At 38.7% G+C, this 16312-nt stretch overlaps 1 protein-coding gene across 1 annotated transcript in view; it reads left to right on the top strand.

Annotated features, from left to right (window-relative positions):
• SPHKAP (SPHK1 interactor, AKAP domain containing) overlaps positions 1-16312 on the top strand; it is an 81154-nt gene that overhangs the window by 10136 nt on the left and 54706 nt on the right. The window contains exons 2-3 of the mRNA XM_063132198.1: positions 5681-5783; positions 14867-14977. Coding sequence (XP_062988268.1) covers positions 5681-5783; positions 14867-14977 — 214 coding nt within the window. The remainder of the gene's footprint in view (positions 1-5680; positions 5784-14866; positions 14978-16312) is intronic.

Raw genomic sequence — 16312 nt, forward strand, 5'->3', positions numbered from 1 at the left:
TCAATGTCCAGAAAGTTATTTCTTCTCAACCAATAGAGTGGTGTACTTCAAGTACAACTTGCTTGTAAGGATCTGATTCAATGACAACAACTATCCCCTGTAAGGAGGAACCCTGTCCACCATTGAAGGAAAAACAAACAAATCCATCTAGCTTCTTATTCATGGGGATCAGTGCATGTGGCTGTTCGTTTATTTTTGTGGATTTCTTAAAGATATTTCTAGTGTGCATTTAACGTTCTGACAACATGTGTCTGAGAGAAATCTTAAGTGTGGACAATAACTACAAGTTGGAGGTTTTCTCATAAGCCTCAAAAGTACCCTGCAGTAGCCAGACTTGGGTACACTTGGCATTACCTGCTGTAGAGCTTCACCAAGTATATTCAAGTGTCCTTTCTACAATGGTTTCTCTTAAGCTTCAAGAATAATAGAATTGAGAGAAAAGTTTCCTAACTTCTGTTGTTTTATACATTTTCAACATTTGAAGCAAGTGTTGATTCTAATGAGGTATAATAACAGAAGAGGATTGACACAATGGAGACTTATAACTCTAGTCTAAAGAACACACCCTTCTCTCCATTTTTCTTGGCAAAGCCACAGTTTATAAAGAAGGGAAAGGTTGATTTTTTTCCTCTGTCATGAAAAATGCTTATGATACACTACAAAGGAGAGACAAACATACCCTTAGAAGCTACCTGAGTAAAATAAGAAAAAATATATGGATTCACGTTAATTTTCCTTCTAATTATTGGATCTCTAGGAACCCTTTCTTTACTTGAGTGGAAAGAAACTTGGTAATGACAGCAACTGGTTTGTGATGGAAGAGAAAACTGAAGGAATATTTTTCCTTCTCACAAAGATGAGGAAAGCCAAAGGAAATCTTTCTACCCTTGACTTGGCATTTAGTTAATCCAGGTTAAAGGGGGGGAATTGTATTCACCATAGTTATTTCAGCCTATGTGGAAACAATTTACATTGAATTAATGAATAGGTCAAAATATTGGCTGTGCAGACTCAGAAGTCCTACTCCAATATATATAAAGTACCTTTTCCTTCCAAATTTGACAGTTGGTTTTGTGTATTTCATGAGGGCTGATCTTTTTTTTCTTTTTTTAAAAATCCTTAGTTATCATTAAAGAAAAATTAAGAAGATTGTGATTTTTTTGCATAGTAGAATTCACTACCATCAAAACAACTGCAAATCTGCAGATAAACACTTGCTGATAGTGTTCTGCAGTACTTCTAATCTGAGGAATGTGTTCAAGAAATACTATGTGGCTATTATACTTCTAAAGTTAACAAATCCTATTAAGGTCTACTGCTTTTGATCTTTTAATTATGATCCATAACTTTAGATTTTTGGAACAAGAAAAAATACTGCTTTGTGTTGGTGATATCTTGATAAATCCCAGTTTACATAGGTATAATTATAATTTAACAATCAAACCCTTGGTTTGATTGAACATGCACTATATCATATTCATTAACTTTGGCTGAAAATAAGATTGAAAAGCAAGAAAATTACTGTACAGATATGGAATTACAATCCCATTGCAGCTGACTGTTTTAAGAACATCCCCAAACTTCTGAGGAATTCAGATGTAACAGGAAACCATTATTGATTGACTGATTGATTGAATTTCTGAATCACTCCCATTATTGGGATTCTCTGATTTGAACAAATCAAAACAGTTATTTAACATAATATCAAACAAATCAATGAGATATAATAATTACAGCACAGCAATAAAATCCTGCAGACAAATCCATCAAAATCACAAGCCAGACTCTCCTTCATGGTTGTTTAATTCTCTGGCACACAGTAGTTGCAATATTCCAGTTTCAAGGGTGCTATTCTTTGCTCCAGCTTGGCTCCTAAAGATATCTAAACTGGACCCAGAAGATGTAAATAATTATAGGACAGCTCCTAACATCCTCTTCCTGACCAAGGTTGTACTTGGTATGTCATCCTGAGTTGATACAATAGCACACTCCCACCCATGTTCCCCAGCAATTGGTGTACATAGGCTTACAGCCTCTACTACTGGAGGTAGCACATAGTGAAGGAATTTTTCTTCATTTACAATTTTACTGAATATGTGTAAGAGTGGGGTTCTAAGAGTTTGTTGTCAGAGCATAGAGAAAGAAGATTTTGGGGCATAAAATGGCTGGCGAGTTCACATTACGCCAGTCCTTTTACAACTTCATTGGCTGCCAGTCCAGGTCCGGGCCCGATTCAAAGGGCAGCCAACAAAGTTGTAAAAGGGCTGGCGTAATGTGATCTCGCCAGCCAGTCCCTGTTAGTAAACGGGCTGCCCTGTTTTGTACCAGCTGAAGCTTCCGGACCGTTTTCAAAGGCAGCCCCATGTATAACGCATTGCAGTAATCCAAACATGTTGGTTTTAACATGATGGTTGTTTTATTATGGTTTTAATTTTTGTGAACCGCCCAAAGAGCTTCAGCTATTGGGCGGTATAAAAATGTAATAAATAAATAAATTAATTAAATGGATGTACAAGTGATGGGATTATTATTATTATTATTATTATTATTTATATAGCACCATCAATGTACATGGTGCTGTACAGAGTAAAACAGTAAATAGCAAGACCCTGCCGCATAGGCTTACATTCTAATAAAACCATAATAAAACAATAAGGAGGGGAAGAGAATGCAAACAGGCACAGGGTAGGGTAAACAGGCACTGGGTAGGGTAAAACTAACAGTAATGCTTTAATATTAAGGGGGCAAGTAGGCATGCACACATAAAACACTGTATCAAAGGTTAAATATTTTGGTTTAGATAAGGCCTGATGAAATATGATCTGATATTGCTCAAATACATTACTCATAAGAACTCGTGACTTGTACCAACTGTATGTATTCCTGTTAAAGGAACTAGGGGTGTGGCTAGACAGGGCGATATCACCCTGGGTCATCCCTATGCATCCACATGATGCACAGGGCATCCCAGGAGAAGGGAGGGAAGATCTCTCCCTTGACCCAGGATATCGCCCTACAGTTTAATTCCCTGCACTTCAAAATTTGCCACAAAATCACTGTTTCCAAAATGCTTGACTCTTATGTGCTCCATATTGTACAATAGCCTTCAAACTTTAGTCCTCTAGATCTGCTTTTGATCGTACAACCTTGGTTTATACCACTGACTGTAAAGTTTAGGTTTTTATATTAGGTACTCATAAATACCTGTTACACCTTACTTTGGATTGTCAAGGTTTGTGATACCAATATTTTTTGTTGTATACATTATTATGAAGAGATTGGGACTAGAAGAGTGTAGCACAGTTTCCTAAAGTTTGTCTTTGTAAATTTTTCCAATCTCCATTTCCATCTCTTCCCCTTTGGACATTTTTAGCAAATTGCTGCATTGCTTTAAAAGCCAGTGTATTAGAAGAGATCTAAATACTGAATAGTAGTTTAAACCAGGATTAAGGAACCGGTGGCCTGCCAGATGTTTTGGACTCCAATTCTCATCAGGACCAGCCAGCATGGCCAATAGTCAGGGATGATAAGACTTGTAGTCCAATAACGTATGGAGGATCGCAGCCACCCCCCCACCCCAATTTAGACGATAGTTAACAGCCAGAAGTGAGAAGCAGAAGACAACTCATTAATGATCCAAAGTATTAGATTTCTACACAGCTAATAGCTGGTTTTAAGTTTCTGATTAAAATAAACCATGCACGACAAGCAGCATCTAATTGCGTGAGCTTTATACTACTGCGGTTCAGGTTGTCAGATTTTCAGACAAGATTACACTATTTAACAAGCATTTGCAATGAAGAATTTCTTGGACATCTTTGGCATGAATGAAGAAGGGAATGTCATGGGTTAAAATATCAAAACAATCACTAGCTTTTCCACCGAGTTCCCCTTTCTGACAGGATGGTGTGCCCAAAATCGAAATGCAGAACTGGAGCTCTCCCTGTTGTCATCGATGAGGAAAGCATTTAGAATGTTTTGACCAGAAAATACAGCCAACAAAAGGCGCATGCACAGCTCCGAATTAATCCTTGTTCACAGAAGATCAACTCCAGAGTAGTGGAGGGGGGATTCCTTGAACAAGACACATTGTGAGCGTGCAGAGAGCTGCTCTCTTATGAAAAATAAAACAAAGGCTTTAGGGGCTCACCCTGGGAGATCAACTCTGTAAAGACATCAACAGCAGCAAAATGTTTTCCCATGCCTGCTGCTTGACAACCAAGGTAGGATTGCACTGTTCCGTGGTGGTAAGGAACAGTGCAATCCTATCTAACAGTGCAATCCTAGTCAGTTCAAGGGTTTGGAAGGGAGTCAGGTGGAGCCTGCCATGGGTGCTGAGCCATGAAGGCTTCACACAATAAAATAACCATTTGTATAGTGATATATTGTAGTAGGTTTTTGAAATATTGCCACAGCTTCACAGTTGCAATTATTTGCTTTTGCCCAAGCCTTTGCCACTGTTGAGAAAATGTGTAATCCAGCTGTTGATGTTCATGAAGAGATAGCAAAGAGGCTGCCAATCGTGGAGCAGCACATGAAGCATGAAATGGGGAGTCAAAGTTCTAATGCCTTTGGAGACCAAAGATAGTAAACCTACTTCACTTTGGGGTCTTAACATTTATCTTGAATAACTCATTTGGCACATATCTTGTTGTATTATCTGTTGTACTTTTGCCAAGTGGAAGAAATAGCTGGTTTTAGAAGTTATATAGCTGTGAGCTTTAGGTATTCAAGATGTATCTCATTCTCCAGTACCCTGAAGACAAGAGATAGAAATGTCAGTCTGATCTTCAGTCTGAGATGTAGCCTATTTCTTTCAATGTCACTCAAAAAGTACACTGACCTTCTACATTTTGGGTGGCTGTATGGATTCTACACACACACACACACACACACACACACTGTTTTGCACTCATGATCTTAAAGTCCTTTGATCCTCCATGCAATGGGGTTTTTTACTGGAACAGGAGAACGTGGGACCAAAGTGGGACCAAAGTACTCATGATCTTAAAGCTCATGTGTCTTTGTTTCATCTTTCTGTGAGATGGGCTGCTGGGGAGTCAGAAGATAGCCCCGCCTCTGATGACCCCTTTATCTCCAACTATGTTGACTGGGTGCCCTGCCCCACCAGCACCAGTAGCCACTGATGCCACATATGCAATAAAGAGTAGACACCCAATCCATGTTAACTATTCCTTGTCTGTGATGATAAAGATAGCCTGCTTGGGCTCTCAGATTCTGTCACTCCCATTGTATTCTTAGTCTCTGAATAGTTGTAATTTACCTCTTTTCTTGGGTATGAAGCAGGTGACTCAGGATGAGACGTAGCATGCAATTTCTTGTATGCTGGCACCTGTCAAGCTGAATGAATGCATCCAGTATATCATTTGCTGCCCTAGAACTGCTTGCTTGAGGGAAGAGAGAACATTTTATTGTATCGTTGAAGGCGGGCAGATGTTATTATGTCCAGCTAAGCAGTGTATTCCAGTCTTTAAAAGGCATAGAGCTGTTATTTCAGAGCACACCTGCAAAAGTGGCAAAATGGACTTAATCAATAGGTTGATGCTGTTAACCAGGAAAATTGGAGGGATCTGGATTGGATAGGACTTAAAATGAAGTGGTATTTGATTTATTTATGCTGATGCCACTGATATTCCCCCACCCCACTTTCTCTCTTCAGCAACTTTGAATCCCCACTGATGTATGAAGTTTCAGACCACCAAAGCAGTGGATCAGATAGTTCAGGAAGCAGCCTTGGAAGCTCGGTCACAGCATGTAAGAAGGTAATTTCTTTCTAAACTTGTTTTACTCTTAATCAGCCGCTCAATTATGCTCTTTAGCTCTTGCCTGAATAGTGATTGAAGTGCAAGCTGTACATTAAGCAAATAATTAAATAGGGGTGGGGAATCAGTATTAAGTATCCAGATGTTTACAAACATTTTACAATCCTTACTTTGGCAATTGGTTAAATATTCCAAAAATGCTTTGTGCTAGTGTTTGTGGACAATCCGCTCTGGCACTGCTGCTTCAACTCTACAGACCACAAAAGGTGGCTCGTTTCAGTGAACCACTCAAGGTCAGATGGTGCTAGAGAAATGACCACAAAACTCAGAGCTGTGGAGTTGCTGGGATGGGATATGGAAAGGGTAGAGCTGGATCCCAGTACTGGATCAAAGGGGTGAGTTGTCCAGTTGATCTGGTGCTGGAACCTTTCTGCTGCTTTGTTCCATTGCAGAGGATCAGGCTGTATGTGTGCTTACCCATGATAGTATTTGTAATCATTCATCTGATGTTTTCACCTTATTGAAGCAAATAAAATGGCAATTGATTTCATGCAGCTATGGCTCTTATGGAAAGTTTACTAAGTGGACGCACTGGTCCTCCAAATGTAATTCATGTTTAAAGCTAAGACAGGCAGTTGAGCTGGTAGTTTGACTCATACTCCAGAAAAGAAAAGAAAGTGGAATCAAGGCCCAGGGCATACTATAAGGCCTATGGATGGCTCCAAGGGCATGTCAAAAGAAGGATGTTGGGTCTTTAACATTCCCATAACATGCAAAGGAGCACACTGCTCCTCTGTTATAGTTGAGTTGTGGCTTCCTGTGTAACTTGAGCCCTTTATTGCAACCTCTTGACAGCTTACTTTGATTTCTGTGCAATCAAAATGAAAGATTCCTCTCAACATAAATACGATTCACTTGAATTTTGAAAATTGCTGGAATTGGAGTAAATTGAAAGTGGTCTTTATAAGATGTGTTAACTTGGGGAAGTCTCTGAGATCTCATCATAAGCTATCATAGTCCATGACCTTCTTATACATATTACATTAACTGATTTTTTGAAATTTAAGATTTATTGTTTGCAATGGACTGGCACTGGCAAAGAATAAACTAAACATCTCACCCAGTTTGCTTGTGGTTTTGAGATTTATTCCTATGGAGCCTCCTAGGTAGCATAGAACGTGCCAAAGCTTACTTCACTGTTCCTGTTTCAGAAAATGCAGCGTACAAGCCCCCAACGGCTCATCTTGTTTTGCATGTTCTATGCTCATCTCTTTTTGATGAGTTGTAATTAAGCATAGCAATTAAGATGATCAAGCAAGAACATGCTGCTATCTCATGTGTGGCACAGAGCCTCTTTAGGGATGTATCCATTGTATATTACCCATAATATTTGTCATTTAACTAGGAATCATAGAGGAAGCTGTGGTTACATTGAATTTATGGTTTTTCCCTTGCTTTTTTCCCTGGACAGAACTGACTGTTTTCATTCCATGCACTGTTAGACAGTGTTTTGGTTCACTGATTGACAATTGACAACATACTGAGTAATGGTGACAGTTCAGTCTTGATGGAAATTATTGGCGTTGTTTTTGTTGTTGTTGTTGTTGCTGTTGTTGTTGTTGTTTCAATTACAATTCAGCCATGAGTTCTGTTATTGAAAACTAACTCATAAAGTCTCAGTTTGGTTTCTGCAGAATGTGAAGATTGCAGTAATTGGGATTTGAAATGCAATTAGAGTTTCAGCAGGAATAAAATATACTTTTTCTTGCTGTTCGGTTAAGCCTTTAAGAAAGAGCAAGTAGTGTGGGACAGAGGAAAAGAAACTTGCTTCTCATTCTCATATTATTATAAATGAGAGGAATTATGGGCTTATAATTAGCAGAAAGGTATTGAACCTGAAAACCAAGGCTGATGAATAATTACTAAGGAAAAGATTGCTTTGAATCAAGACTTTCCTTCTAGATTTGTCAAGGCGACACCTTTTGATTGTTTAACTCAGATGTTATTACAATTTTTTTCATTTCTATACTGCCCAATAGCCGAGGCTTTCTGGACAGTTCACAACAATTCTCACAAAAACAGCAACAAACAAACTACAACATTGTAAATGTTATAATACAACACTGTAATAAAACAGTTTAAAAATGCAATGTTTAAATATTTAAATGGTAGGAAAATTAATGTATGATTAATGATACTTTTTCCAGTTTTATTTTTCAATCGGTCAAAGTTATTTCAACTTCAGGAATTCCTAGACTTAGTAACTGAATTGAGAAAGCTCTGATAGTGCTAATGCTATCCCTAGGGATTTCTCGCCAGAAGAACAAAATTTAATTGAAAGTTATGGTGCCCTCTCAGTGCAGGAATAGCATGAGATTCTATTGAGACTCTCTGCTCTAAGAGAACTTCTAATAAATAAATGCCAACAAGGCACCATATTTTTTTCAAATAACTGCCAAATTGACTGTGATCCCCAATATGTAGAGGAAACCATTTTGGTGAGGATGGGAGCGATATTATAGGGGAATGCCTCCAGCATTCAATTTGCATCATTCTAAGTTAAAGGAAGGCCAGGCTTTGAACCCTGAAATTGTGGTATTAAAACCATCTAAATTATCCCAAAATATGGTGTCTTCTGTTTCTGGAGAGCGGGGAAAATTTTCTGATCTAATCAACCCCATTAAATGTAATTCCAAACCAATAAAATCATCTTCTGTAAATTATAAAACTCCCAAGACTTAAAAGCACCAATTTGATTGCTTTGCAACTGCGAGAACCTCATGAGATTAGATCTCAAAACCCTAATAATTATATTGGCCAGCCCAGGACCACCCAGCTCCCAAGTACAACCACCTAATTGTTGCATTTGGGGAAATACAGGGGGAAGCCTGGATATAATTGCAAAGTTAGATTGATGACAAGGGAAAAGCAATATCCCCCTAAAACATCTTTCTTGGAATATTGCTGGTTGGAATTCTAAATGAAAGAACCAATATTTTATTGCTTATTTGAATGCGTTTGATATTGTCCTGTTTCAAGAGACTTGGTGCTGAGATCATATGTTAATGGGTTTGCACCCTTTCATCTCCTGGCACTTCCCAACTGAGGGAATGGTAGAGCTAGTTAGGGGTTGAGCTCCTTGCTTTCTTCCTTACTCAACACCAAGATAATAGACTTGCCTAAATGTGATCCTTTTGTGTCTGCCTTAGCCCTGGATTTGAGGGCCTGTAATCTAACTCTATTCTTGTTTAATGTCTATTTTGCTCGATCAACCCATAAGGAGGATGCTATGTTAAACTGGCTTAAAGCTGAATGCCACTATTTGAAACTGCTGGCCAAGTATCCTCGTGCATATCCTATTATTGCGGATGACTTAATGCAAGAACAGGAATTTACCTAGTGGGCTCTTCCACCCACTGTGATCACATAATAGTAGTCAAGCCTGTTTATGTCACTCCAAAGATACCTTTGTTAATCCTGCTGTGATATGTTTGCTTCAATTTCTCATAAAAATTGACTTATGTATACTGAATGGTTCTAGTGCTGACTATGACCATGGCGAATTTACATTTGTCTCCTCTAGGGGATCAAGTGTGGTTCATTATATTCTAATCCATAAGCATTAGAAAGCTCTGGGCTGCAATTTTAGAGTTGCAGAAAGATGTGATAGTGACCATTTGCATCTGGAACTTTCTCTTGTTATTTGAGAACAAACATGAAACCCTCCAATTTAATTATTACCATGAGCTCTAAAAAGATCAAATGGTCTAACAATAGTGAGCAGGCCTTTAATAGATTTGTCCACTCTCCCTGCTTTATAAATGCCATAAATCAGATTACTGTAGGTATTCCCTTAAGAAAAGATATACCAGCTTATGAGGAGGTTATACAGGATCTGTATTCTTCTTTCCAAAATAGTTTCAGCACCATGAAATGCCTGAGGGCCCACATTAATACATGGTTTGATCGGGAGTGCACTAATTTTAGGAGAAGAATCCAGTCAGTATATTGAGAGAATAATGAGCTCCAACTACCTCATTTGTACTATGAGCTAAGGAAACAATATAAGAAACTATTGTTCCTCAAAAAAAGTGAGGCTACTAGAGAGCTGTGGCAACTGCTGATTTATTTATTTATTTCATTTCATTTCATTTCATTTCGTTTCTATACCGCCCAATAGCTGGAGCTATTGATGGCAGCCTCTGTCACTCATAATAGTATATCTTTCTGGCAGATAGTGTTGAGAACTGTAAATAAAAGCAATGGAAGCCCAGACTGTCATATTCCAGTTAATATTTGGGAAGATAATTTCCATGCTGTTTTTATTGATTATCATTATTATTATTATTATTATTATTATTATTATTACATTTTTATACTGTCCATCAGCCGAAGCTCTCTGTGCAGTACTCAATTAAAAACCATAAAATGTAACAAGTATAAATTTAAACATTAAAAAGCTAAAAAGGCAATATAAAACCAGCTACATTAAAAATCAGGGAAAGCCTGTATAAAAAGGTATGCCTTCAGGAGGTGTTTAAAAGTTATTATGTTTTCCACCTCCTGAACTGCACGAGGGAGGGCCTCCAGAGGGTGAGTGCCACCACAGAGAAGGCCCACTGCCAAAGTTCTTCATGGCGGCATTCCGTTCAATTACTCCCTCTGTCTGCCTCCGGATACTCCTGATTGACCCAATGGTGATACCATTATAGTTGAAGAATTATTACTCCAGCTAAAGCCGGGTACTGTTCCTATTCTAGACAGTATTTCCTCAGAATTGTTGAAATGTAATATTAGCTGGTGGATTACGCTGCTGGCTTCTCTTTTTATTCTAATAAAGAAATCCCGTTTAATCCCTACAGCCTGGCTGAAGGCCTTCATTAACCCAATCTATAAGAAAGGCCCAAAGATCCATCGACATAACTGTTGGCCTGTCAGTCTGTTATCTGTAGTCAGAAAGATTTACGCTAGCTTTTTAGGCCTTAAACTAAAAGCCTAAAATAAAAATATAAATAAAAATATTTAGGAGGAAAAGCAGATTGACTTTAAACTGGCTGCACTACTCTCGATTAGTGTTTGGTATTGGCCCACTTGGCACATAAATACTCTGTGCAAAAAGGAGGCAAACTTTTTACAGCTTTTATTGACCTAAATCTGTGTTTGACTCTATATCCTGCGACTGTCTCTGGAACAAATTAGAACTATTGAATGAAGACCTTTGTTTTTGCTTCAGTCTCTGCATTATAATACATCTGCCCAGGTTTCCTGTTAATAATCAAGGACATCTTTCCAACAAGATTATCTCTTCTCAAGGTGTTAGACAAGGATGTGTTTTTGCCCTCACTCTATTCAATTTATACCTGGCAGACCTTTCTTCTGTACTAGCATCTATACCTCACAAAACTCCCTGTTCTTTCTATGCTGATAATGCTGTTCTGATCTCCCTGTTTGTGCCTTAAGGGACTATTGAGTGGCTTTGCAGAGTATTGATATATATATCAACTTTACAAAATCTCAAGTACTGGTCTTTTCTAGGAGGAAGGTCAGATTTCCTGGCTTCTGGGGAATTATAGAAATGAGCAAATACCTGGGCATGTGTTTCCATGAAGCTATAAGCTGGAGAGTACAGGAAAAATTGCCAAGGGTAAAGCTGAGCAAAATGTGGGTGTGATATCCCATTTCTTTTCTTTTTTCTTTTTCGTTTTACAAAGGATGGGGAATTTTTACCAGCAGCTATCTGGATTTTTAAAGTCAAATTTGTTTCTCAGATTCTGTTTGGGGCATTGGTTTGGTTTCCCTATTCTAAGAGCTCTCTTGAGGGAACTCAATCCTATTGTTTTAGGTTAATATTCAGTGTTCCCAAATGTGTTGCCAGGGTTGCCCTTAATCTGTAGGCTTGGTATGGATTTATTCTATCCATTTTTGGCTCCGCTACAGTCTCGTGCTTGCTCCTAATTCCTTGGCTTCCCAGGTGCTATTGAATATCCTTGGATGAAAGTTGCAGTGCAAAAAGTCACCACAGTAGGTTTATCACACACACATACCACATCTGTTATTTATTCATGGACCTAGAAAGTGCCAAATTGGTTGTGAAATAGAAGTTATTGGACATCGATTTTTAGAAACTCCAAAGAACTGCTTGAAAGAAATGTTCCCTCAACCATTGGTGGCTTCCCTGTAAAGATGGAATGCCCTATTTGGGATGGTTAACTATTCCTAAATATAGCAAGTCATTCTCCTTGGCAAGGTTTAATGTTCTCCAAACTATTAGAGGGCAGATTTAATAAAACTCCAATGAATAACAGATGCCCCTGTAATAACGCTAAGGTAGAGTCCATCCTGCATGTGTTATTCCATTATACCTATTCTCAAGAGGCCAGAAAAGATATGATATAGCCCATCACACAGTTTTCCCCTAGTTGCTCTTTTGAGTCCCTTATGGTTTTTATTTACTTTCGGGCACCAATAAGTTAATTAATGAGCAAGTGGCTGAATTCCTGGACATGGTTATCCTTACTAGACCACTTGCAATTGCTTGAGTATATATTTGTCTTGTGGAGACAAATTTGTTGTTCAGTCCTTTACAGATTTTGTATCCCCCTATTTTATTGATACGTCTGTAATTAATATGATGTTCTAATAGTCTATTGACTGTAAATAAAGATTAGTTGATATTATGACATAAGTTTTCGTGGACTAGAGTCCATGAAAGCTTATGCCATAATACATTTGTTAATCTTTAAGGTGCCACAAGTCTCAGTGTTGTTTTTCCTGTAACAGACTTCCGGAAATAAGAACAACATAAAAATTGCTCGGTTTGTGCATTATGACATAAAAATGGCTCTGACTTCTGTCCAATCATTATCAGTGCAACTAGGAACTCTCTTTTCTGGCAAGCCAGAGTTGAAATCCAGCTTGTTTAGCTGCTATCCCACTTTAGTCTCAGTGAAAACAATCAGGCAGCATGAATTAGCACATAGGACAGTTTTTGGGCTTGGGGATTACCCGCATATTACTGACAGCAAAAATGATTTACAATTGTGGTACTTAAGGTGGCTTTTCATTATGAAAGCATGGAAGGAAAACAGGTAAATCACTTTGACATCATCTGTTGTAGCTTCTGTGTCACATGCAAAGCAGCTCTTAAACTGAAGCTATTTAGAATTAATAATCTCAAATACGTCCTCTAATTTTGCTGGTTTGTGGATTAGGCTGCCATATTGAAAATCTGGAAGCTTTCCGAGTACAACAAGGAATCTGTCACCAGCAAATTCTGGAAAGAAAAAGAATGGCAACCATTCCTATAACACCAAGGAATGGTTGCAAAGCTAGAGTACAGTAGTGCTTTAATGTGGCTATTCTCCCCCACCCCCATTGCATGTTTTAAAATGAGAATTTTATATACTTGGTCCCAGTAGTTGATACATTGTGATCAAATATGAATATACGGTTTTAAAAGCTCTGTAACTTTATGTAAATGTCATGATTATCACAGGTAATTTTGTATGCGTTTCTATTTCCGTCCATTTTGGATCCTAATTTATCAGGTAAAAGCTCTGTGTATTTATTAGAATACTTCACAAATATGAGAAGTTGTCCAAGGCTACTTCAACAAGCAAACCCCATCATTCTTGCATCATAAACGACTTTATTATAATTAGAAGCCACACTTCTAACTGGCTGCTACACAAACAGCTAGAAAGTAATAGCATCTTATTTCCATTATCTTAATTGGATGAATAACTGACCGTTTTTCTTCCATGTTAGCAGATTGCCTATTTTAAACAAGTATACATTTACATGAATTAATACATGGCGGTCCATGCAAATTGCTGCTTCCCTGAAATTAATCTGAAAATGTTGCTCAGTACAGAAACTCACAGGGAGATAATGAATAACATTATGAAGTGTTGGTGGGTTAATTTTTTTCAGTTAGTGTTTCAGCTGCTGCTGCTGCTACTATTACTCCTGTAATTGCTTTAAACCATAGTGGTTTGCTTAGCCTGACATCTGAACTGAGAAATCTGGCTTGCCTTTCCCCTGACAAGCCAGAGTCTTAAGACAAGATCAAAACCTGGATTAGGAGCAGAATTCCCGATTCAGATATATTAAACAAACAAGGGGACAGAGAATCCCTGACTTGTTTAGTGGATCCCCTTGGCAGGAGAAGCCAAGAGGGATTGATTCAGCGACATGCACCTGCATGGTGGCTTTCTCATGTTAAGACAGGATTTCTATATATTTTTTAAAAAAATCTGGTTTACTGTGTCATGTGAACCAAACCATAGTTTGGATGAAATGAGAAGCTCTAGTTTAAAGTAAGCAAGATACAAATGTGAAAGGGAGGGAATGGATGAGAAGGGTGCATACAAATACAATGCTTGTTCCTGTCCTAATAAACCATGGTTTATTGAGCCAGAAACCATAGATGCAATCCAGCCCAATGGCTGTGTCCAAACATAATGCAACAGCATATGTAATATCAGAATAGTCTAATCTGATAAATAAATAAATCTGTATTTTTAGTCTGACTCTTTTTCTAATGCAAAACAGGCTATCCTCACAATGAATGGGCCTAGGGCAGTTACCATGAAACATGCACCAAGTAGATTTGAGGGCAGCTGCCCTTCCTGGAGAGCCATTCAAATGACATGCTTAATCTCAACCTGCGCTAGGATGTTCTTCAAGAGACCATTAACCTACTAACATCTAAACTCTCCTGATCAGCCAAAGAGGGTCGATGCCCTATTTATTTCTAGGTTATCACCTGACCTCCTTGCTTGTAGAACTAGCAATAGACTTGCTGTTGATTCTCAGGCTCCCTATGTTTCTGTTTAAGTGGCTGGGTTCAGACGTAACACCAATCAATGGTTTGTTTAACTAAATAATTTATCTGTATCAGTTAATCGATGAATTGGTTCAAAACAAAAATGGAAATCAGCCATAACACCTTTAAATTTCTGAATGACCAAAAGTGAAATTGATTAGAAAAAACTCCCTTAGACTTCCAATGAATCAGATGAAGTGTCCAGGCCTTGTGACTATGCTGCAGGAAGGACTATGAAATTCTTCTGTTTCTACAGGTCCTCTGCAGTAACAGCCTGCTAGAATCCACAGACTACTGGCTCCAGAATCAGAAGACACCATGCCGAATTGGCATCGTGGAGGACAAGTTAGAAAAGAACTACGCTTCAGTAAGTCCTTGAGGGATATGAATCCTTGCACAGCAGCAAATGTTCACTCAGAGCTGTGAAAAGAAGAGCATTGTCACAGCAAACTTGAGAATGAATCTGTATATTAAAAACCACTTCTTAGTTGCAAAAATGCAATCAATTACTGAACCTGTCCAAAAGGAAATTTAAATACTCTACGGCATGTCTGTTGTCAGGATTGGCTCACACAAGAATTGGTGCCATTTTTTCTCTATGTGATTCCTCCCTCATATACCATGTACAAGGGATGGCGGATGTGGAAAAAGCTCAAAGTGAACCTGGCAGTACACCACCCTTTTCCAACTTTGGTGCTCGCCATATGTGTTGGACTACAATTCCCATCACGCACCAATGGCTTGTGTGGCTGTGGATGTTGGAAGTTGGAGTCCAACACATCTGGAAAGTTCCCAGTTGGCGAAGGATACTCTATACAGAGCTACTCTGTAGGAAAAGGTGGACTACAGTTTCCATCACCCACCACCCACCAATGGCTTGTGTGGCTGGGGTTGATGGAAATTGTAGTCCAATGCATCTGGAGGGCTCCCAGTTGGGGAAGGCTACCCTATACGGAGTCATCTTGCAGGCAAAGGTAGTTCAAACAGTCACAGTATTGTCCTTCTTCAGGAGTTCAGAGCAGCCTCATCCTCAAAGTTCATGGACTGAGATAAGAGAGGAGGTGAAAAAATAATGGGTCTGTTGCTGGGGGGGGGGGGTGGCGGGCTGGAGGGCAGGAAATAGTGGGGGTGGAGTTAATAGCAGCCATGGAAGGAAAGGACTAGTAGGTGTGATGGAGACTGTGAAGGGGTGTGAGTGAGAGAGTCATCTGTTGTGGCAAAAACTAATAGAACTGCTTGCAAATGGAAAAACAGTGGGGCACACAGCAGGAGAAGTAGTGACAGATGGAACTGACCTAAAGAGAGAATGCTAGCCCAAGAGGAGGAAAGGTATCTGCAGTGGGTCTTCTAGCAAGGTGAAACAGAGATCATGACCTCTGGCTCTGGGCCACATGAACTTCTTTGTACATTTATTTTAGGACTGCTTCTCGTATTACAGTTTCCCCCATATACAGTAGAAAGAATATAATCTGTATAGCAATGTATACTTACAACTGGGAGAATTTACGCTTTCCTATGTTACTGACATATTCCTCCTTGGGTATAGAGAAACTGTAACAGAAGAAATAGCTTATTGCCTTGGGAATTCATCAAGCAATTCTACAAATACTTCTTAAAATCCCATTTGAAATAGAACTGAAAAGTTGCCTTCCTGGATTATTTTATTTTAAGAGATGCTTTCTTTAATGCTCTGTTTGTGCTA

Source organism: Elgaria multicarinata, chromosome 8 (genome assembly GCF_023053635.1).
Source record: "Elgaria multicarinata webbii isolate HBS135686 ecotype San Diego chromosome 8, rElgMul1.1.pri, whole genome shotgun sequence".
NCBI lineage: Eukaryota > Metazoa > Chordata > Lepidosauria > Squamata > Anguidae > Elgaria > Elgaria multicarinata.